The 23,444-nt window shown below is 40.0% G+C and overlaps 1 protein-coding gene across 35 annotated transcripts in view; it reads left to right on the forward strand.

The window, feature by feature from the left end:
- LRRFIP2 (LRR binding FLII interacting protein 2) overlaps positions 1-23,444 on the forward strand; it is a 140,217-nt gene that overhangs the window by 102,085 nt on the left and 14,688 nt on the right. For 28 of the 35 annotated variants that reach the window (XM_036921583.2, XM_036921586.2, XM_036921599.2 and 25 more), the window contains 6 exons: positions 3,410-3,580; positions 10,805-10,897; positions 13,144-13,236; positions 20,417-20,518; positions 20,785-20,917; positions 22,414-22,463. In XM_036921583.2, coding sequence (XP_036777478.2) covers positions 3,410-3,580; positions 10,805-10,897; positions 13,144-13,236; positions 20,417-20,518; positions 20,785-20,917; positions 22,414-22,463 — 642 coding nt within the window. The remainder of the gene's footprint in view (positions 1-3,409; positions 3,581-10,804; positions 10,898-13,143; positions 13,237-20,416; positions 20,519-20,784; positions 20,918-22,413; positions 22,464-23,444) is intronic. The other 7 variants (XM_036921592.2, XM_036921590.2, XM_036921597.2 and 4 more) reach the window with 2 other exon arrangements.

A 23,444-nucleotide genomic window follows, 5' to 3' on the forward strand; every position in this document is an offset into this window, starting at 1 on the left:
CTCTGTTTTCTAGTCCATTAATGGTCTCTTGCATCTCGTCCATTCTGTTTTGAAGTCCTTCCAGAGCTTGTTTTATTTCTGAATTCTCCTTCCTTAGTTCTTGCATATTTCTCTGCAAGTCCATCAGCATGGTTATGACTTTTGTTTTGAATTCTTTTTCAGGTAGACTGGCTAAATCTATCTCCCCAGATTCCTTCTCAGGGGAAGATGTAGCAGATGCCGAAGCTGTCTGGGTTAGTCTTGTCTGAATCATATTTTTTTGCCTTTTCATGTTGACAGGTGCTATTGACTGTCAGCTGGGAGGGCCAAAATTTTCACTTACTACTGGCCTTTCTTTACTGGGGCAACTGCGACCCCTAGTGGCTTGTGTTGGGTAATTGCGTGTAGAGTGGGTCTTTGTGTCTTGCCTGGCCGGAAGGGAGAAATTTCCCTTTCTGTGGGCGGAATTTGTCTCAGGCTGCTTCTCTGCTTTCGCAGCGCCCGGTGGGGTGATGGATGGGGGGGCTGCTTGACTGTTTGCCTCCGTGAGGGGTCTCAGAGCTGTTGCCCAGGGGGTTAGTGCACCCGGTTTTCCCTGTAATTTCCAGCTGCTGTACTGTGACCTGGGTTGTTTCCGTCAAGCTGTTAAGTCCCTGTCCCTTTAAGACTTTCAAAAAAGCCCCCGCTTTTCTTTGTCACAGGGGCATCAGCTTCAGCACCCGCTCTGAGGTCTACCCCCTGTTCTCCCAGTATCCAGGGCCCCCTGGGCATATACTGTGTCTGCGCTCTGGCCCGGATGGCTGGGGCTGGGTGTTCGGCAGTCCTGGGCTCCGTCTCCCTCCCGCTCTGCCTATTGTTCTCCCGCCGGGAGCTGGGGGGAGGGGCGCTCGCGTCCCGCAGGGCCGGGGCTTGTATCTTACCCCCTTCGCGAGGCGCTGGGTTCTCGCTGGTGTAGCTGCAGTCTGGCCACTGTCCTGCGTCTTCTGGTCTCTCTTTTAGGGCTAGTTGTGTTTGTTGTATTTTCAAAAGTATATATGTTTTTGGGAGGAGATTCCCACTGTCCTACTCACGCCGCCATGTTGGCTCCGCCTCCATCTCTGCTGTTTTAGATTCTGGTGTTCATATAGGTATGGCCCATTTTATATGGGGCTGAGTTGTGAGGAGGACGTTTTTATAAGCAGCTAATAAAGTGGATCAGAATCGTTCTAAATTCTGCATTGTATTATGATAGTACTTGTTTAAACCATTATACAATTTATTTTGCTTATATTATTTATTTGGATTTTATTTGTTCCAGTCCTAGAATAAAAGCTACCTGTTAGCACAGTCCTGGCTTATGAAGTATCATTAAGTGTGTGTTATTGAGATATAATTCACATACCATGAAATTTGCCCATTTAGAAGTATACACGATTCAGTGTTTTTAGCATAGTCACAATTTCACAACTGCCACCACGACCCAATTTTAGAACATTTTCATTACTCCAAAAAGAAACTCCATCCTAATTAGCACTCATTCCCCACTTCTCCACACCCAGCCCTGGGTCACCACTGTCTCCTCTCTGTCTCTGTTCTGTTCTGGACATTCCATATAAATAGAGTTGTGCACTGTTGTCTTTTGTGATTGGCTTTTCATTTAGCATGATGTTTCCAAGATTCATCCATGTTGTAACATGTCTAAGTATATAATATTCCAGTGTATGGATTTACCAAATTTTGTTTATCCATTTGTCAGTTGATGGACATTTGGGTTCTTTCCAATTTTTGGCTGTTATGAGTAATGCGCTGTGAACATCTGTGTACCAGTTTTTTCTAGGCATATCTTTTTCTTGGGTAGATACATAGAAGTAGAATTGCTGGGTCACATGGTAACTGTATATTTAATATTTTGAGGAATTGTCAGTTGTCCAAAGCAGCTGCACTGTTTTGCATACTCACCAGCAGTGTGTGAGGGTTCTGGTTTTTCCACATCCTCATTAACAAACACTTAGTGTCTTGTTTCTGGTGTTTTGGTTATAGATGCTAGCCATCCTAGTAGGTCTGAAGTGTAATCTATCTCATTGTGGTTTTGATGTGCATATGCCTAATTACTAATGATGAAAATATTTTCATGTGTTTATTGGCCATTTATATATCTTCTTTGGAGAAATATCTATTCAAATCTTTGCCATTTTTAAATGGAATTATGTGTCTTTATTATTGAGTTGTAAGAGAGTTCTGTATATATTCTGGATACAAGTTTCTTATCAGATACAAGATTTACAAATATTTTCTCTCATTCTATTTTTTTATTGTATTGTTGGTAGCACAAAAGACTTCAATTTTGATGAAGTCTAATTTTTCTTTTGATGATAGTGCTTTTGGTATCGTATCTAAGAAACCATTGCCTATTCTGAGGTCATAAAGATTTACTGCTATGTTTTCTTTGAAGACTTTTATAGTTTTAGCTCTTGCATTTAGGTTTCTGATCCATTTTGAGTTGATTTTTGTGTATACTGTGAGGCAGGGATCCAACTTAATTCTTTTGCATGTGGATGTACAGTTGTCCCAGCATCACTTGTTGAAAAAGCTATTCTTTCCCATTGATTTGTCTGTCAAAAGTTAATCATAAATGTAAGAGTTCTGCATTCTCAGTTTTGTATCACTGATCTTGGTTTGTTAAACATTTGCAGTAGTATTTTAAAAATTTATTTCTAGAAGTGATGACTCTACGTGAAATATTTTTTCTCTTTAGCTTAAAAAAAGTTACTTGGTGGTAGAAATCTACCAAATTAAATGTAGTTATTAAAAAATACACTTGTAAGCTATTTTAGGCAGAAGACCTTGAAGCACATAAAATTTCAGGCATTTTATGGTAGCTCTTTTTTAATAGTCACCTTCATATTGCTTCGTTATTTTTAAATGTCTAAAATTTGAATAGTTGGTAGAAAAAAATGTTTACCCATTTACAGTAGCATTATTATGCAGAACAGGAAAGTACTGAAAACAAATGGCAGTAGCAAAATTCAAATGAGTATGAAGTTTACTTGTATAAAGAGAGGCTGTATTCTGTTGCATCATTGCAATCTGAATACCAAACAGCCTGTTAAAAACTGGAAGAGTAACATTTTTTAAAACATTGATGATTCTTTGATTATGACTCCCGTAATTCTATGTTGTCTGCAGCCTTTTCTCTTTCGGAACCTATATTACTGCTTGGTTTTGTTTTCTTGGAGAGCAGAGAGCACCTTAAGTTCTAATGGCGTTACTGTTCTGTTATCGTCCTCCTGTCTTGTGTGCATGTTACTAAACAATGAGTGCTCAAACTGCTTGTATTTTGCAAAAAACGAATCTCTGTGTGTGTGTGCCGGTGCTACAGTTTCCTGTTACGTTGTGTATAGACAATGAACATATTTTAGACATCAGGTTGATGACTTTGAATTTCATTTAGGAGTCTCTGTCTGAAGTGGAAGAAAAATACAAGAAAGCCATGGTCTCCAATGCACAGTTAGACAATGAGAAGAACAATTTGATCTACCAGGTGGACACCCTCAAGGATGTTATTGAAGAACAGGAAGAACAGATGGCAGAATTTTATAGGGAAAATGAGGAAAAATCAAAGGTAATTGTTCATCTTGTGTTACACTTCTCTCTTGGATCAGAAAATAAAAACATGCCATTTTAAAAATGCTGGGCTTGATGGAAGAGTGCAGCAGACCTGTGAATGATGTTTCAGTCAAAACTGATTGGTCCGAGGAAATTGACAGTGTAAGATATCAGGTCCTGAAATAATTCCCTCTTTTAATTTTTATAAGATATATTTTATTATCTTAAGTTTTATCTTTATTTTCTATCACTTAATTGGGAAAATTACCATGAATTACTTATTTCTTCTGTTTTAACCAGCTGAAACTCCACAAAGCTCTGAAGACTTTTAATGGGATGGCTCATTTTTTCTTTCCTTTTTTTTTTTCAAGAGAACCTGTTTTCTGAGTGATTGGAGAGAAGTTTTAACAGTTATTTAAAGAGTACTGTGGAGGTGTGGGTCAGAAATTGCCTTTTTCTCTAGAAGTTTATAAACTATATTGTTAAAATGTGCAGATGGAAAATAAAAGCCACTGCTGAAGGTCTGGATTTGCCCTTTGACAAAGGAAGCAAATTGGATTCTCTTAGAAGCTTACTGGACATGGACTTATTAAAAGTGTTTATATCAGTCCAGGTAGAGGACCAATGGATAATACCACTGGAAAATGAGTTGTCACTACATTGCAAAAATAAAACACAGAAAATAATTTAGGAAATGTGCTTTAGTGAATTATTAGAAACAACAGTCTGAATTTGTACATACTAAAGGGAGAGAAGCTGTTAATGTAACCTCTAAGAGACCAACATTATACTGTGGAGTCTATAGGAATTTCCTTGAGGACTGGAAATGCTCAGTCCAGTCCATTTTGGTCATGTTTAAAAGGAGTTAGGACGGGTTTGCCAAGGGTTTAGGAGAAGAAGAGATGAGCCGGCTGAGCGCAGTGGATTTTTAGGGCAAAGATGCTGATCTGTATCATACTGTAATGGTAGATACCTTGTACATTTGTCAAATCCCACAGAATGTACCACACCAAGCAAGAGGAATCCTACTGTAAACTGTGGACTCTGGGTGATCTGATGGGTCAGGGTAGGTTCACTGATTGTAATGAACGCTCCATCCCAGTATGGGATGTTGATAGTGGGGAGGCTGTGTGTGGGGCAGAGGTTATATGGGAACTTTGTACTTTCCACCCAGATTTGCTTGGAATCTAAGATGTCTGTTTTTTAAAAAGTTAGAACAAGAAGACTTGTGTCTAGGTAGGTGGAAAAAAGGCCTCTGGGTATTTTCATGTTGGATGACCCAATGAAGAATGTGATTTGGTGGCAGTAGGTGGTTTCCTTTGTTGATTCTTCCTGTTCCAGGTGCACCAGTTTTGACGATTCTGAGCTGTCACACTTCACCTAGACTCTCTGGGCTCATTTTCTGCCTTCCCATGCATTTATAATATCTATTTCTGGCTCTTTGCTTCTAGATGATTAGAAGAAAATCTGATGCTAAGTCTTTAATGGTCAGTACTAAAATGAGTTCTTATTTTTCCATCTTCTCAAATGTCCTTGAACATTTTTAAAATTAAAAAAGGAAGAAATCTATGATTAACTATTTTAACCAACTTAATTTTTCCCTTCTTTCATTTCCTAAGATAGATGTCTTAGTGTACATAGTTTTTATTTTTTATTTTTGTACATAGTAGTTTTTAATTTTGAGATTTGAAAAAATCTTGTGCTTTTCAAATTTGAAAAATCTGTAACCTGTTTAAATGACCTGTAAATCTGCTTCAGGTACTGTGATGTGGAGGTTTTGTGACAGTGCCTCTCTGTAGGTTACCCTGAGCTCTCTTCTCCTGAACAGATATTGCCTCATGCAGTCGGATGTTCATGTTCCCAGACACACAAAGGGGTCAGCCACTCCAGTATGTTCTGTCAGGGCAGCAGATGGCAAGGGTAGAGAGACCATTCAATTACAGTGATGACAGTAATACAGTTTTCAAAATGTCTTTAGTGCACTTGCTGGAATTATAATCACTACATCTTACATTTACATTTGCTGGGAATCTAAAATGTCTGTTTTTAAAAAAGAATTAGAAGACTTGTATTTAGGTAGGTGGAAAAAAGGCCTCTGGGTATTTTCATGTTGGATGACCCACTGAAGAGTGTGATTTGGTGGCAGAATGCATAATTAAGAATGTCTCAGGTATTTTATTCTTTCCTTAAAAGCTATTCATTTTAGTAGGAAATTCTTTTTTTAGCTTATATGAGATTTTTATTTAAAGTTTATTACAGATTTTAAACATACAAAAAACAAAACCAGAGGAGTATAATAACCTCTCCTAAACTCATGGCCTATCACAGCAGCCATCAGCTCACGTCAGTTTTGCTCTGTCCATTTCCCCACTCATTGTTTGAAGGAAGTCTTTGGTGTCTTATATTTTAATATGAGTTGAAGTATGGCTTTCTTTAGTGACATGTACTCTTTCTCTCTTTTAAACATAACCACAAGACCATTTCACGTCGGCAAAATTAAGAATTCCTTCATACTACATATCTGGTCATTGTTAAAATTGTCATTGTCTCGGAATTACTTGCCATGTCTGTTAAGTCTCTTTTTATTTATGGGCTTCCTTTCATCTCTCTTTTTTCCCTTACACTATATGTTGAAGAAACTATGGTGCTTGTCTTAACACTTCGTGGTAGTCCTGGGCGTTTTGCCATTTCATCCCCTTGGTGTCCCTAATGTGCTCCTTTTTTCTCTGTAAATAGGTAGTGAGATGTAGAGGCTTAATCAGATACGAGTTTAGTATTTCGGGCAAGTCTACTTCATAGGTTCCCTTGTTTCAGGAGGCCCAGATGCCAGGCCGCCTCTCTGTGATCTGTAGTGGATGTTAGATCTGGTAATTGATTTGGGGTTGCAAAATGGGGTAGTTTAATTTTATCGTTGCTTTATTTTCTTTTCTTATTTTTAAACAGCTTTATTGAGGTATAATTCAAATACCATATGGCACATCTGTTTAAAGTATACAATTTGGTGTTTTTTTTGTAAATTCACAGATACGTGCAGCCATCACATAGTCAATTTTAGAATATTCTCCATTATGTCAAAAAGAAACCCTATACCTTTTAGCTGTCATCTCCCTATCTCCCCCCCTGTCCTCAGCGCTAAGTAACCACTAACCTACTTTCTGTCTCCATTGATTTCCCTATTCTAGAGTTTCATTTTAATGGAATCATATGATGTATGGTCTTTGTGGTTGGCTTCTTTCCTTCAGCTTAATATTTTCCAGGCTCATCCATGTTGTAGCATTTGTCAGCACTTCATTCCTTTTTATAGTCAAATTATATTCCAGTGTATGGATATACCTCATTTTGTTTATCCATTTGTGCCTTGATGGACATTTGTTTTTTTCCCACTTCTTGTCTATGATGAATATTGCTGCTGTGAACATCTGTGTACAAGTGTTTGCGTGGACATCTTAAGTATATCCTTAGGAGTGGAATGGCTGGCTCGTATAGCAACTCTGTTTAAGCATGTGAAGAATGCCAGACTGTTTCCAAAGCAGCTGCACCATGTCACATTCCCACCAGCAGTGCATGCAAGTTCTGATTTCTCCACAGCTTCAGCAACACTTGTTGTCTGACCTTTTGGTAGTCATTCTAGCAGGTGTGGTTTTGATTTGCATTTTCCTGATGATTTCGAGGGTATTTTTGTGTGCTTACTGACTGTATATTTCCCTTGGAGAAATACCTATTCAGATCCATTGCCCATTAAAAAAAATTTTTTTTATTATTATTGAGATGTAAGAGTTTCTGTAGTCTAGGTACAAGGCCTTTATAAAACACATGATTTGCAAATATTTTCTCCCATCCCATGGGTTGCCTTTTCTTTCCTATGCTTTATTTATTTGAGTAAGTCCATCTTTAAACAGAAACATCCCCTCATCTCATTACTCAGAAGAGACAGTTCACATAGGGAAGGTGAGATAAAGGCTTGATTCTTTTCCTTTACTGACAAGTTTTCAGAAATAAAGATTTGTTTAGCATATCCTCATAATGATCAATTATTTGGTTTTTTATGAAGTCAAGAATCAAGCATTTGATGATTCAACCTATTGTAGCTTTTATTGTTGAGTTTCAGATTGTCGAAACTTTAATGTGAACCTCTTGAGGTTGACTCCCATGTCATTTTGAAATGAGTTGAAGTGTTTCTAATAGCTGCTTTGCTGCCTGCCACAGGAGACGGAATTTAAGGCTAATCTGGCCCGTTTCCTGCTCCAGACCTGGAATCAGCTGTCTGTCTGTGGGGCCCCGGTGTGAGTCCTAGGGTGCCCTTGCCACCAGGCTTTTTTAGGGGATCTGTCCAGGAAATACATGTGGGGGATATTTTTTGTTTTTAAAGTGAAAATATATTAGGAGTTTATGTTGATAAGCTATAGTTCGTAGTCAGGCCTCCAGGGATTTTTCTGAACCTCTCTGTCTTACATATGAGTATCTCCTTTTTCTGATATGACCGTCCCCAGTTCGCAAAGCCACTGGGGATGGTAGTAATTATGTTCTCTTCTGTTCCCATTGCTCTATCCCATAGTACCCAGAATAGCAACACCAACATTACCACCACCCATGTAATTACTGAAAGTAGTTATAAGTTTGTCATTTTGTTCTTTTTGTTTGTTATTTTGCTGCTAGGTTGTATAGTCCAACCATTGTTTCTAGAAGTTACTCTCTCTGTGCTTTATGCTACTAACTGGATATATAGTTAGGTTCACTGCATTTTACTCTCAATGTGTAAGAATTGTTTTTAAATTTTTTATTTAAAAGTTATTTTAAATTGTGGTAAAAACATACAAAATTTATCATTGTAACTATCTTAGAGCGTACCGCTCAGGGTTCATTCACATTGTTATGCAGTGGACCTCCAGAACATTTTTGTATTGCAAAACTGAAACTCTGAACAGCTTCCCCTTCTCTCCTTTCTCCCACTCCTGGCAGCCACCATTCTACTCTGTCTCAATGAGTTTGCCTACTCTGTGTAAGTGCAATCAAAGAATATTTGTCCCTTTGTGACTGGCTTGTGTCACGTACCATAATGCCCTCAAGGTTCATCCATGCTGTAGCAGGTGACAGGATTTCCTTCCTGAATAATGTTACACTATGTGTATTTACCACATTTTGTTTATGCATTCATCTGTTGTTGAACACTTGGGTTACTTCCACCAGGAGTTACTTTTTATAAACTTAATTTTGTCTTATTATTACATAAAATATTTACATAGTCTGAAGTCAAATTAACAAGGAAAATATATTCAGAGGAGTCAGTCTTCTTCCTCTGTCTCTTCATTTGTTTCCTCCTTCCTTAAGGGAATTTTTAAAGTGGTTAATCCTTCCATTTTTTAGTCTATGAATATTATATATTTTTTTCCATTCAAAAAAATACATATACAAATACATATGTGTGTACCCTGCTTTCCTAGAAAATTGTAGCATGCTGTAAGTACTTCTCTATGAGTGTAGTGGATAGAGAGTGTCCTCATTCCATGTGTCTCACTGGATAGTTATTCCATCGTGTGGGTGCACTGCAGCTCATGCCACCAGCAACCTCCTTACGGGCTTTCCAGTTCTTTGCAGTCTTTTGGTGTAGAGATAGTCCTGCAAAAATAACGTATACTGCAGGGGCCTTTTGCATGGTTGCCGGCCATGGGAGTCATAAAAGTGGGTTTGCTTGGTGGAAAGCTAGGGAAATGCTGCTAGACCTGCCGAATTCCCCTTTGAAGGGTTTATACCATTTTGCATTCACACCAAAATGTATGAGAGGGCCTGTTTCCTTCCCCACAGTACTTTCCTAAATATGTTATCAAGTTTTGGGGTTTTACTAATATTTTGGTATGAAGTGCAGTTTTAATTTATATTTCTCTTAGTATGATTGTCTGTTCATATTCAGAGTGGTTTTTATTTCTTTTTCTGTGAAGTATCCATTTTTTAGTCTGTGTTTCTATATAGTAGTGGTTTTTTTCCTTTCTAATTTTAGAGGCTCTCTATATGGATAGACAGTAACCTTTTGTCTCTGATATAAGTTGTAAATTTTAGTTTTTCAGTTTATTTGTCTTCTTACTTCGCTTTGGGTATCCTTTGCCATTCAAAAGTTTTTTATTTTTATGTAGTCGGATTTAATACCCATTTCCCCTTCTTGCTTGTGGAGTTTGAGTCATTTTTTAGTAACATTTTCCCATTCCTGGGTTTTAGAAATTCACTCATCTTTTCTTTTGTAACTCTTTCCTTCCTCCCTCCTTCTCTGTCTCCTTTCTGTACACTTCAGCTCCATTTGGAATCTGTCATGGTGTACAGGGTATGCAGCTCTGGGGTTCTTTTTCCATATGGATAGCCAGTTGTCCCAACATCACTAATATAAAAGTCTTATCTTTCTTCATTGACTTGAGATGTTCTTTTTCTTTTGTTCTTATTTCATATATCTGTATGCATAATTGGACCATTTCAGGATTTTCTGTTCTGCTTCATTGGTCTGTATTCATGAACCATTACAACATTGTTTTAATTATATAGGGGCCTTATGTTTTACTATTTAGTAAGCTAGCTTTCTTCTTTTTCAGTGTTTTTTTCTGGCTAATTTTTGTTTTTCTTCCAAATAAACTTTATAATCAACTGCTCTTGTGATGAGAAATCATTTTTTTTTTGGGAAAAAAGTATTTTTTTGGGAAAAAAGATGAGAAAGTATTTTTATTTGGACTGCATTAAATGTATATAGATTAATTTGGGGGAGAACTGACACTTTTATGATATTGAGTCTTTTTACCCAAAAAGATGGTGTGCCTTTCCATTTATGTAGTCTTATTTCTATGTCTTCCAGGAATATGTTATATAATTTTCTTCATAGAGATTTTGGATATATCTTAAAAAGTTTACTTGTATGTGTTTTTAAATTTTATTTTTTGATATTGAATTTATTATACCTTCTGCCTAAATTTTGTTTCTATCTATGAAGATTACTGAATTTTGCCTGCTAACTTTATAACTATACTTCACTAAGTGATTTTGTTTTTCCTAGTAGTTTTGCCATTAATTAGTTTGGGTTGTCTAGATATAAAATCTTATGAAGACGAGAAATCTTAAATTTCTGAACCTTTCCATAGCTGTAGAATTTCTGGAAGTTACTGTGCATTGGCAGTCAAGGCATGTTTCTGGAGGTCACACTTGACCTCTGCAGTATTACACTATAGATGTTCCGGCTTGTCATTGTTTCATTTGTTAATGACAGGAATTGGAAAGGCAGAAGCACATGTGCAGTGTACTGCAGCACAAGATGGATGAGCTGAAAGAAGGCCTTCGACAAAGAGATGAGCTCATAGAGGTAAGTGCAGCTGCTGTGCGACACCTAACCTTGAAAAATGCACTGACTGGGATGAGGCTGTGTGCACTGCGGGGGTGGGGGCCAAGTGCCAGAGTTCTCTTGTCCCTCCATGTCTGATTGTGCCCTAAAATTTTACACACATGAACACAAAGGCAGGCTTTAAAAATTCATACTATGGACCCTGTAAGTAGTTCTTTTACTAGCAGAAGCTTTTGCAATTGTCTTTTATTCCTAAGAACATTTTCTCCTAAAGCTATCTTAGGAAATAGGCAAAAGGAAGAATTACAGAGGACTAGTGTTCTCTGCAACGTAGTGGATACTGTCTTTTGGGACTTGGTTCTTGGGGAGTAAGATGTCTGATAGTCACTCAGGCAAATCCATTTCTGAGGTGGCTAAAGAAACCATCCAGACACCTTATAGCCACAGTGGCAAAGCTTGGCTGGGGCTGAGGTTCAGGTTTGGCTGGTGGAGGAGCTGGAGAGCTGCAGTGTTGGCAGCACCTCAGGCAGGGGAAGAGTGTGGTCCCCCAAGACCTGGGAATGCACATGTCACCTTCCTGTGGTCACTACCTCATGTGCATGTGTGTGTTTCTTTAAATGCAGTTTTTCCTCTGGAGATTGTCATTTTTTAAAGGTATGGAACTAAGTTTGTTGGGAAGGACTCCTGACCCCTTCCTGGGTGCCATCATCCAGGAGGCCCAGTGGTGACTCAGTGTGATGACATGTAGTGTACCAGGAAGGCCAGCTCTTGATCTGGGTAGGGTGGAGGGGTGCCACCCTGGGCCACCTGGGCTCGTCCATGTCCCTGGATGCTCAAACCCCCAGTTCACCTTTGCCCTTCCTCTTTTTCTCTTTCCCCAAGGACTGCCTCACCTAATCTCTCTGTAAATGACTAAATCCATTTAATAGAGGAAAAGAAATGACTGTTTTTCTATTTGTGAGTTTATGTTACTTTTCTTCATTCTTGAGAATAAACAGCCTGCTGAAAGCAGATACAGTTTGAGAGTTGTAAATGCAGACACAGATGGCCCTTTGAAAATACCAAATTACACATGAAATCAGTTGTCTAAGTTTTTTCACATATGGCAAGAAGTGTATTATCCAAATTTGTTTCCTTCTGGTATTTAAAAATAATGTGAATCCCTCTCCTTTTTTGTCCTTTTGTGTTTTTGTGTGTCCCTATGCCAGCCACTTTTTATTTCTTTTAAAAGTACAATTAAGATATATACTTTTCCCCCTTTACGATTTCAAAAGAATAATGAAACTTGTTGGGAGCTGCTCCTCATTCAATAGCTTAAGTTAGAATTGGCAAATGTTCTATTTTTTAATTTGATGATTATGTTTAAGAGGAATTGTAATGCTTGATTGCTGCAATTTGTCACTGTGGTTTCTTTTAAAGCCCAAGGTGCTGGGTATACAAACTCTAAAAACCCAAGTTTTAGGTGTTTTTTTTTTTGTTTAAAATGAACATCTTTTTGATGTTAATATCCTTGTTTATGTGTAACTGAAAAACCTTGACTATAATAGAATAATGCTTTTTGAAAGTCTTTAGAATTGAGAATCATGTGGTGAGAAATGTATGAGTAGGAAAAGTAGGAGATGATAATTTACCAATAATGCTTAAAAGAAAGCCTGTTAAATATGAGGTATAAATTGAGTATTGCTGCCTAATCAGAAGTTGTTGAAGAATCACAAAATGTTAAATTGTAGTTTTCCCAAAAGCTGATGTGACTGTGCGTTCATCATTCATGGTGATCTTGCTGTCATAGATTCTGCTAATAGAAATTCAAAGTGCTTAAGCTATGTCCCTCATATTTTCTTTTAGTTCTGCTTAAAAGATAAAGTTCAAAACTGCTTGTTCTCCATGATAAGTATCATTTGTTCATAAGCAAATGGAATTTCCATTTTCAGAAATGAAAATTGTTCCATGTTTGGAAAAGGCAGTCATCAAAGGAACAGTGCACACAGGGAGCTGCATGCACACAGTGGCCTCGCCGGCCAGTGGTCGGGACAGCTGTTCCTGCTCCCTGTTGACCTTTACAGGGGTGGGCCAGTGGGGGTTATGTCACCAAGACACTGGATGTCATCTTTTCTGTTAGCAAGGAACTCCTGCTTCTCCTGTTCATCACAGACTTTGCCCTTCTGTTGAGTTTATCTGCTTTATTTTTGTTCTGTTTTCTTCCCTCCAAGCCCCTCCTTTTTTTCTTTCTGCTCTTTTATTACCTCTTGTCCCCTCTTTCTCTGCAGGAGAATCAGCGTATGCAGCAGAAAGTAGACACCATGACAAAAGAGGTGTTTGACCTCCAGGAGACACTTCTTTGGAAAGATAAACACATTAGGGTATGGATGAAATTGGGCTTTGTTCCAAAGCTCATCGATGAGGAATAGACCAATGTAACTGAACTTAGTGATACCTCAAAATCTGTCCTTTTGATTATTTTTGAGTATTTATCCGGAAATATGAATAAGCAGAAGTCAGAAAGAAACCTCCATGGGAAAAACCAGATGCTATGCCTGGAAAGAACTCTTCTTTCTAGCTGTATCTGGGCTTGTGAAACCTGTAAGTAGGAACTTTCTGAGGAAGTTCTTTATTTCCCTAGGATTCTTATCCAGAAGCATCCACAGACAGTAGATTCAAACTTGTGGGTAACTTGATATCCTTACATTGCAAAAATTTGGGTAAGAAGCAAAAGGATAGGGAGTGGGGGTGGGGAAAGTTCCTAGCATCCCCTAGATCCTTGGTGAATAAGATAGGAAGATATTACAGTCAGTGTAATTGTGGAAAGGGATAGGAATGTAAGATTTGGCTGTGTTGCCAAATTGTGACGCCATCTCTAATTATAACGCCGGAACTCCCCAGAGCAGGGCCCAGTTAAGGAAAAAGTCTCCAGTGCTTTTTTGCTAAGCCCTTCAGGTAGATGCCAAGTACACAGGAGACTGAGAAAATACCCACTAGGCTCTCCCAAGTCACCTTGCCTGGCAGTGCCATCTCAGCAGCAGCTTGTGTTCTGCAGTAGGGGCCCCACAGCCCTCACTGCCAGGGCTTGAAGGAACCCTGGGCCTGCAGACACAGCCAGACCCTTGTTCTGTTCAAGGGTAGGTGTGGTAGCAAACAGATACCATGTGGAATCTTCTGGATCCTTCTCTCCATTGTTGGAGGTTCTAGTATCTAGTTCTTTTCAACCCCCAAGGACCCATCTTCTCATTAATACACACAGGGAAACAAAACAGAAATGAAGCTACCCTTTAGAGTCTCTGATATTTAAATACTGAGTTTTTAAAAATACCACACAAAACTAGCAGAGCCTCTGGAGTATAAATTAACAACTCTTGTTAAGAGTTTTGAAACTGCAATTATGAGCTAACTGATTTCAACTAAATTTTTACTTGGGGAATTTAAAATGAGCTGTGAAAAAATGTATGACACAAAGTTGGTAATTTGTAAAGTTCTCGTCACTGTCTAGAATGGACTTCTGTTAGGGCCTTACATAATTTTCTTTAGCACAGTTCTGCAGGTCTGTGATTTCTGTTTATATGTTTATCTTAGTATTTTCAAGTATCATTTTCCTGTGCACCAGCCATAGGAAAACCCCAAACATATCAGTCCAATAAAATTGCTATTTAAAATGAAACAAAATTTTTTTCTACCAAAAAGGTGTCTGATGGTTAAGATATAAATGGACTTTTTAATTTTCTTGGTATTTTTGAATGAATAAGTGAGTATCTTCTTTCTGTGTGGTATTTAATAATGTGTTCCTTTGTTGCTTTTTAAATTAAACTTAAAATAATTTTTTGAGGTAATTATAGATTGACATGCAGTTTCAAGAAATAATGAAAAAAGATCCTGTATGCCCTTCATCCAATTTCCCCAAGTGAAACATCTTGCAAAACTACAGCACAGTATCACAGCTGGGCACTGATCTTCATACAGGAAGATACAGAAGGTTGTAATCACTGCAAGGAAGCTCTCCTGTTGAGCTTTTATAGCCATATCTACTCCCTCCCCTACCCCGTCCCAACCTCCGCAGCCGCTAACCCATTCTCTTTTCTATAATTTTGCCATTTTAAGAGTGTTTTATGAATGGAATCATGTAATATAAAGCCTTTTTTAAAAATTAAGGTATCATTGATATATACTCTTATGAATATTTCACATGAAAAACACTGAGGTTACTGCATTCACCCATATTATCAAGTTCCCACCACACCCCATTGCAGTCACTTCCATCAGTGTAGTAAGATGCCACAGACTCACTACTTCTCTGTGCTACACTGTCTTCCCCATGACACCTCCCCACACCATGTGTGCCAATCATAATACCCCTCAATCTCCTTCTCCCTCCCTTCCCACCCACCCTCCCTGACCCTTCCCCTTTGGTAACCACTAGTCCCTTCTTGGAGTCTGTGAGTCTGCTGCTGTTTTGTTTCTTCAGTTTTGCTTCGTTGTTACACTCCACAAGTAAGGGCAATCATTTGGTACTTGTCTTTCTCTGCCTGACCTATTTTACTGAGCATAATACCCTCTAGCTCCATCCATGTTGTTGCAAATGGTAGGATTTGTTTTATTATTATGGCTGAATAATATTCCATTGTGTGTATGTACCACATCTTTATCCATTCATCTACTGATGGACACTTAGGCTGCTTCTGTATCTTGGCTATTGTAAATAGTTCTGCAATAAACATAGGGTGCATATGTCTTTTTGAATTTGAGAACTTATTTTCTTTGGGTAATTCCTACGAGTGGAATTCCCGGGTCAAATGGTATTTCTATTTTTAGTTTTTTGAGGAACCTCCTTATTGCTTTCCACAATGGTTGAACTACTTTACTTTCCCACCAACAGTGTAGGAGGGTTCCCCTTTCTCCACATCCTTGCCAGCATTTGTTGTTCTAGACTTTTCAATATTGGCCATCCTAACTGGTGTGAGGTGATACCTCATTGTGGTTTTAATTTGCATTTCCCTGATAATTAGCGATGTGGAGCATCTTTTCATGTGCCTGTTGGCCATTTGAATTTCTTCTTTGGAGAAGTGTCTGTTCAGGTTCTGTACCCATTTTTTATCAGATGATTTGCTTTTTGGGTGTTGAGGCGTGTGAGTTCTTTATTTATTTTGTATGTTAACCCCTTGTCAGATATGTCATTTGTGAATATATTCTCCCATACTGTAGGACATCTTTTTGTTCTGCTGGTGGTGTCCTTTACTGTACAGAAGCTTTTTAGTTTGATGTAGTCCCATTTGTTCATTTTTGCTTTTGTTTCACTTTCCTGAGGAGATGTGTTCAGGAAAAAGTTGCTCATGCTTATATTCAAGAGAGTTTTGGGTATGTTTTCTTCTAAGAGTTTTATGATTTCATGACTTGTATTCAGGTCTTTGATCCATTTCGAGTTTACTTTTGTGTATGGAGTTAGACATTAATCCAGTTTCATTCTCTTGCATGTAGCTGTCCAGTTTTGCCAACTCCAGCTGTTGAAGAGGCTATCATTTCCCCATTGTATATCCATGGCCCCTTTCTCATATATTAATTGACCATATATGCTTGGGTTTATATCTGGGCTCTCTATTGTGTTCCATTGTTCTGTGGGTCTGTTCTTGTGCCAGTACCAAATTGTCTTGATTACTGTGGCTTTATAGGAGAGCTTGAAGTTGGGGAGCATAATTCCCCCAGCTTTATTCTTCCTTTTCAGGATTGCTTTGGCTATTTGGTGTCCTTTGTGGTTCCATATACATTTTAGGACTATTCGTTCTAGCACATTGAAGAATGCCATTGGTATTTTGATAGGGAGTTCATTGAATCTGTAGATTGCTTTAGGCAGGATGGCCATTCGACAATATTAATTCTTGTTATCCATGAGCATGGGATGTATTTCCATTTATTGGTGTCTTCTTTAATTTCTCTCATGCGTGTCTTACAGTTTTCAGGGTATAGTTCTTTTACCTTCCTGGTTAGGTTTAGTAGTATAAAACCTTTTAATGCTATATTTGTTCATGCAGCATAATTCCCTTGAGAATCTATCCAAGTTGTTGTTTGCATGTATTGATATTTGTCCCTCCTTTGACTATTTAAGTTTTTTTTAATTGTGGTAAAATACAAGTAACATAAAATTTACCATTTTAACCATTTTTAAGGGTAGAGTTTGTGGGTATTAAATGCAGTCACACAGTTGGATTACCATTTCACCATCCATCCACGGAACTTGCTTCACCTTGCAGAACCGAAACTCTGTCCCATCAAACACCAACTCCCCATTCTGCCTTCTGCTGGCCTCTGGCACCCACCCTTCTATTTCTTCTCTTTATGAATTTGACTCCTCTAGATACCTCATATAAGTGGTATCACTGGATTTGTCTTTTTGTGACTGCCTTATATTTTACTCAGCCTAAGGTCCTCAAGGTTCATCCTTATAGTAACAGATGCCAGAATGTCCTCCCTTTTTAAGACTGAATAATGCTCCATTGTGTGGATAGACCACATTTTGCTTATCCACTCTGTTGGTGGGCACTTGGGTTGCTCCCACCTTTTGGCTATTGTGAGTAATGCTGCTTTGAACATAGTCTGCAGCTACCTCTCTGTGACCCTCTTTAATTTCTCTGGGTATATACCCAGGAGCGGAACTACTGCATTATGTGGCAATTCTCTGTCATTTTTTGAGATGCCACCATACCGTGTTCCACAGCAGCTGCATCCCCACCGGCACTCATAAGGGTTCCAGTTTCTCTACACCTTTACCAACACTTGTTTGATAGTAGCCATCCTAATGTGTGTAAGGTTTAAAAGAGACATTTTCAGTACGGTGACTACCTAATACATTACTCATCTCTAGTTTCATTTTCAAGATTCAAAATTAGCAACTTAATGAAGGAACATGGCTGTTATTCTCAATTTAAAGTTCAGCTTTGTTTAGTTCTTCCTTCATCGATCCTAGTGGTCATGCCTCTAGCCGCAAGGTGGTCCTGAGTGCCAGGTGGCCGTCTGAATAATAGGCCCATACAAAGGACTTGTATATCCGCACAGCCCAGCAGAGGACTCACATCCATTCTGACACAGATGTTTGTGCCCCTGTATGATTAGATGGAGAATTAAGCTGTTGCCCAAACGTTCAACCTGTTAAATCCATCTTGCAGGTTTCTTGACTCCAGATGTTGAGGTTAGGTCAGGTTAAAGAATTAACTTAGATCTTCACAAGCATGTACTTTTAACCCTTAAAAACAAAGATCTGTTGTAGGAACTATTATTGAACACAAACTCAGGGTAGTGGTTTTATGGTCAGGCAATATGGAGGATTTCAGATCCAGCGTGAATACGTTTGGTCCAGTTAGAAGGCATTTCCGTTGTCTCCAAACTCCGTGGTGAAATAGGAGGACTCAGGGGATGTATTTTATTCTCCCACCATGACTGTGGGAAGATGAAGTCAGGAAGTCCAGAGTAAAGATAAAGCCTACTGCTGAAAGATGTGGAAGAGGAGCAAATGGCATGTAGTAGCATTTGGTACTTACTTTCAAATTGGTCTGTTCCTAAGTGATTGTGTGTGTGGAGTGGTGTTTATAGAGCATGCTTTGACAGCAATCACTGACCCAGGAGGTGTGGTGATTGATGCATGGCCTCACTGTGCATGCAGACAGCCAAAAACATCTAACTCAGCAGTGATGTAACTGCCAATAGACAGTGGTTTTGCTGTTTTCCTAATGTTACATTTGTTGTTAACATAATGGAGGGTTAATATCAGCTTGAAGTGTTAGGATAAATGCCTTAGATGCTAGAAACTCCAGTGATTAGTTCATAGGCGGGCTTGAGACACGTCCTGTGGTGTGAATGTAAATGTCGAAAGGAGGTTAGACATGGATGTTGCACTTTGTGTAAATAGGGAATAGGGCTTGTCCTGTGGATTACTTTTCCAGCAGCATCTAGGATGACAATAAGGAAACATAACTGTGGCCTTCATGGGGCTGTGATATAGAAAAGTGCGATATAGAAAAATGTGCAAGGGCTTTGGAACCGCAAAAAACTGTATTGATTTTTCTGGCTTTGCCACTTAGGTGACTTTGAGCAAAAAAAAAAAATGACACTCTGACCCTCAATTTTCTGATCTGTGAACATGTGGATACAGCAAGTACAGGGTATACAAGGGAGAAATTACATATACAAATATAACATGTACGGGTGAAGTTGTCTGTATATGTAACAGTGCCTGCCGTATAGCTGGAGCTACACAAATGGTAGTGGCTATAATCCCTGTTTACTTATTCCTAGTTTGATTTCAGAATTGGATAATAATGATTTCAAAAATTGTCCAACTATTCTGCAATCAGTAAATAAACCCAATTCTAAATCCAGCAAACTAGGACTGGGAAGGTTACCTGTTGTTATTAAACTCCTTGAGTTAATGGGAATGCTGGCAGAAAATAGTAAATATATGAGCAACTGTGCAGAGAAAGGCTTTTTCAAACAGTCCAGCTGTCAGGTTCCTGCACAGAATGCTTACCTGAGGTATGTTTTGAAGTCTGGCATTTTATGACATCGATTGGATTTGTCACTGAGGACTGAAGTGTATTCCTGCTTCTGCATTGCCCTCCTTGGCTCTGACAGTTGTGGGTTCAGGCAGTGACAGGGAAGTAGGGATGGAAACACCAGCTGGCTTTTCCTGCATCCCTGTGACTTAGACACTGCAGGCAGTGGCTTTTACTGAGCACTCCTTTAAGGCTGTGCCATGGGGTGGCTGTACTGGTACCCCATCTGGTTTTCAGATGAGGAAACTGAGGCATAGGTAAGTTCATGTGTTGGCATTCAAAAGCCTCGTTCCAAAACCCACTTTGTGCTACCTTCTGTAGGTGGGCTATATTTATTTTGTCAGTGTTTTGTGTTTTTTGCATTTTGAAGGTTTATCAGAAAACCAACTGACTCTTATTTGTATTTAATTGGATTAACAAAAAGGTCATTGAGAATCTCTGGAGACTGCCATTTTTAAATAAGTGATATTTGAGGAATATTTTGCCATACTACTTGGGAACAGTCACTACAGTCAATATTTAATCGAAATGCCTTGACTATACTGGTTATTTTTCTTCCAGAACCTTTTTGTAATTAAAAAAAAATCAAGTATATTCTTGAGTAAACTGTTTAGTTGCACATGAAATGCAGTTTTTGTTCCATTTTGTTGTTTTTCTGGTTCACCAGATGCCCTGAGGAGGGCAGCAAGAACTTTATTATATTACTGTTGCCTGCATCTTCCTTTTCCTGTCTTTTCATCGACTGCAAAAGAAAGACCTGTTTTCCTGCCTGATGTCATGAGCATGTTTTGCCGACTTCATGCATGCTCAACCAGTTTCTATTAACAATCTGCTGGAGATGTGTGTCCCTACAGCTTTGTGCTTCCTCCCAGACCTGACTGCTTGTTTCCATGCTTCCCACGAGCCTGTGTCTCTTGGCCCTTCCTCCTGGCTTCCTTGAGTTAGGTGCTGTCTGCTGCCTTTCACTTCGTTCTCCTTCTGTGCATTCTTTCCCTTGTTACCCTCAAACCAGGGCCTAGAGACCCAGAACGAGCACCTTGCCTACCTTAGGACCGAGCGAGATTCGCTCCGAGAAGCGCTGGCTAGCCTGCAGGAGACGGGGAGAACAGGAGAGGTACGTGCGCGCCAGCCTGCACTCAGGCTCCCACTGCTTCTAATCCCTCCTCCCGCCTGTTACCTCTCTAAGCCCGAATACAAACCCAGTGTCCATTCTTCACTTGGCTTTGGTAGGCATGAGTCGTTTCTTCTGCAGCGCTGTGCATTCCACGTAGCTAGCACCAGCCAGGTTGTACAGGCCAGCAAGTTCTCCCAGGACCTCTCACAGGGCATGCTGCCTCTGAGGGCCACCCTTTGTGATGGTGGCTTTTTTTTGCCCCACAGAAACATGGCTTAGTCATAATCCCTGATGGCACCCCCAATGGTGATGTCAGTCTTGAACCTGTGGCTGGAGCCATCACTGTGGTCTCTCAGGAAGCTGCTCAGGTCTTGGAGTCAGCAGGAGAAGGCCCACTAGGTAAGATGCTGATTGCTGTGTTTGTTGCCTGGATTAATGTCCTATTAGATTTCTAGCTTGCTCATGTCCTGTCTTGGAAAACAAAAATAACACAAGAGTTGTCTCAAGCATTATCTAGGTCTTCACCAAGAAGAAGTCTGGGTAGATTGCAGGCATCCTTGACCTTGGGAAGTCGGCCTCTGGTCCTTGTGAGACTCCCAGAGGAGGCTGTGGGCATATTCACGTTGCCTTAACACTTCATACAAACCTGCGGGAGATGATCCAGCACCACCAGCTACAGAACCAGTGGGCTGGGCCTGAGTATGATTTACGTTTCTTCTTCCTGGAGCATCTGGTTTTCTGTGCTGCTTATCCCAGGGTTCTGTAGCTTTTTGCACCTGCATTTCTTTAAGCAAGAGACTAGTAAGAAGATATATCAGGGGAGTGTTACTCCCAGAGCCCCTTAAAGGCTAAGCCTCTTCAGTTTAACCCTTGGGACTCGAATGACCCCTTTCTCAGGAAGCCACACAGATGCCCATCCATTGCCTCCACTAAGAGTCCTACTCTAGAGGAAGAATGGCACAGACTGTCTATCATCAGCTCACTTCCATTTATTAAAAAAGTTGTCTTTTATCTCCTTTTCATTTATGTGCAGTTTCCCTAAAGGAGTAGGATACACTGTAAGAGTGAGGGAAGCCGGAAGACTTTTAAGTTAGTAAGGACACCCCAATGCACAGAGCTCCAGAAGTGTGATCCAGGAGCACTTTGCTAAAGCAGAAGGTGCTAGCTAGGCGAGTGAGAGCTGCTCCAGGGAATGGCCTGAGTTTGCAGCCATGGGCCGCTCAGAGGGCTTCCTCCGCTTGTTTGCAAGAAACCAGAACTTTCCTGGTTGGTTGTGGGGGCTGCTGGCTCAGTTGTCAGCTGCTTTTACTCATCTGCTGGTATCCCCTCAGAGCCTATTTTAATTCATGCTTACGAGATGCAACCCTCACCTCAGGCCAGGATGAGCCTGCGGTCCTGCCCATGTCTCAGAGTCAGCCCCCTTCTTCCTCAGCACTGTGTTCCTCTGGTTTCTTTGCCCAGCCCTGCTCAGTCCCCTTCTCTGCTCCTGCCAGCCCCCACCACCTGCATTTCCTGTTTTTTGTTATCACCTGGTAAGAGCTCTGTGAAGCCTGGGGGAGCACCGTTTGCATTTGAGTTCTCTACTGGTGAAAACTTGCAAATTTTTGAAACAAGGAAATAAATGATCTTTTAGTCAGTTTGTCTTTAATGGAAAATCCCTGCCCTTGGGAGCAAACATGTTCAGTGCTCCGATAAATACCAGCTATGGGGAAATACGTACTGAATGATTACGTACGTACTCCTTAACACCATTAAAGCCATTAATTTCTTTTGATATTGAGCTGTATGTTGTTTATTAGATGATGTTTGCTCTTTTTGAATTTGAGGAATTTAAAAAAATTGTTTACATACTATGTCATTACAATTTAGTTTACAACCTTTTTCATTTGTTTTAGATGTGAGGCTACGAAAACTTGCTACAGAAAAGGAAGAGCTACTGTCGCAGGTAAAGGCATTTTTCTCCTGGGAGGGGATGTTAACCGTAACTGACTAAATCATGTGGCAAACTGTTAGCAAATTAAAATGTACACTAGAAAGACATGTGCTTACTCCAAACATCAGTACTCAAGATTTAAAGGATAAAAAAATTCTACAAAGCTTGTTACAAAGACAGAAGTTCCCTACCCTGCCTCCCCCAACCATACCTTGACATTCCCATGTGGTCCTTTTAGCTGATCCCCTTGTGAGAAACACACTCACTGGTCCAAATTCAGTAAGTGGACACGGAGACAAAGAGAACAGCGGAGCGAGGCTTTAATGACGGTCTTGCAAGATCGGGTGTCTGGTGGGCAGGCACAGCTGGGGAGTTTGGCGCCAATAATTTACCTCCTAGTGCGCGAGTCCCTTCCCTGGTTCCTCATTGGCTGAGTACTACAGGGTTCACAGTCTTCCCCGGACGTCGCCTAAGCCCGTTATATCTTTCCTTTACATGTCTTATTCTTATTGGTAGGTTTAAAAAAACTCAAACAGGTATAGCCAGGCCCTTATCAATTTCCCCACCCCCACTCAGCCTGAGCAGCTTCCACCACGTGGCCCTTTGTTAATACCTTACTGTTAAAATGTTTAAACATCCTAGTGGGAATAAATCACATTTAGGTTTTATACTCTTTCCTAACACCCTGGGTGCTACTCCTCATGTTTCTATAAACAGCTCACCATGCTTCCTGAATGTTCTGTGTTGGGCACCGCTGACATCCCTCTGTGGAAGGCAGCGGTTAGCTTTCTTTCACCCGGTCCTACCACCCACGGACTCGCGCCTCTCCTCCTGGTACAGGCGCAGTGCAGCTCCAGGCTGGGTACCGTTCAGGGCGCCCGACGTGCTGCTCCCAGGCAGCGGGAGCCTGCTAGGACTGCCTTTCGTGCCCTTCACAACTTGTTACTTCCCTCCAGTTCATAGTGTGGGTTTCTTTACATTTGTTTCCTAGTA

Source organism: Manis pentadactyla, chromosome 14 (assembly GCF_030020395.1).
Source record: "Manis pentadactyla isolate mManPen7 chromosome 14, mManPen7.hap1, whole genome shotgun sequence".
Lineage (NCBI taxonomy): Eukaryota > Metazoa > Chordata > Mammalia > Pholidota > Manidae > Manis > Manis pentadactyla.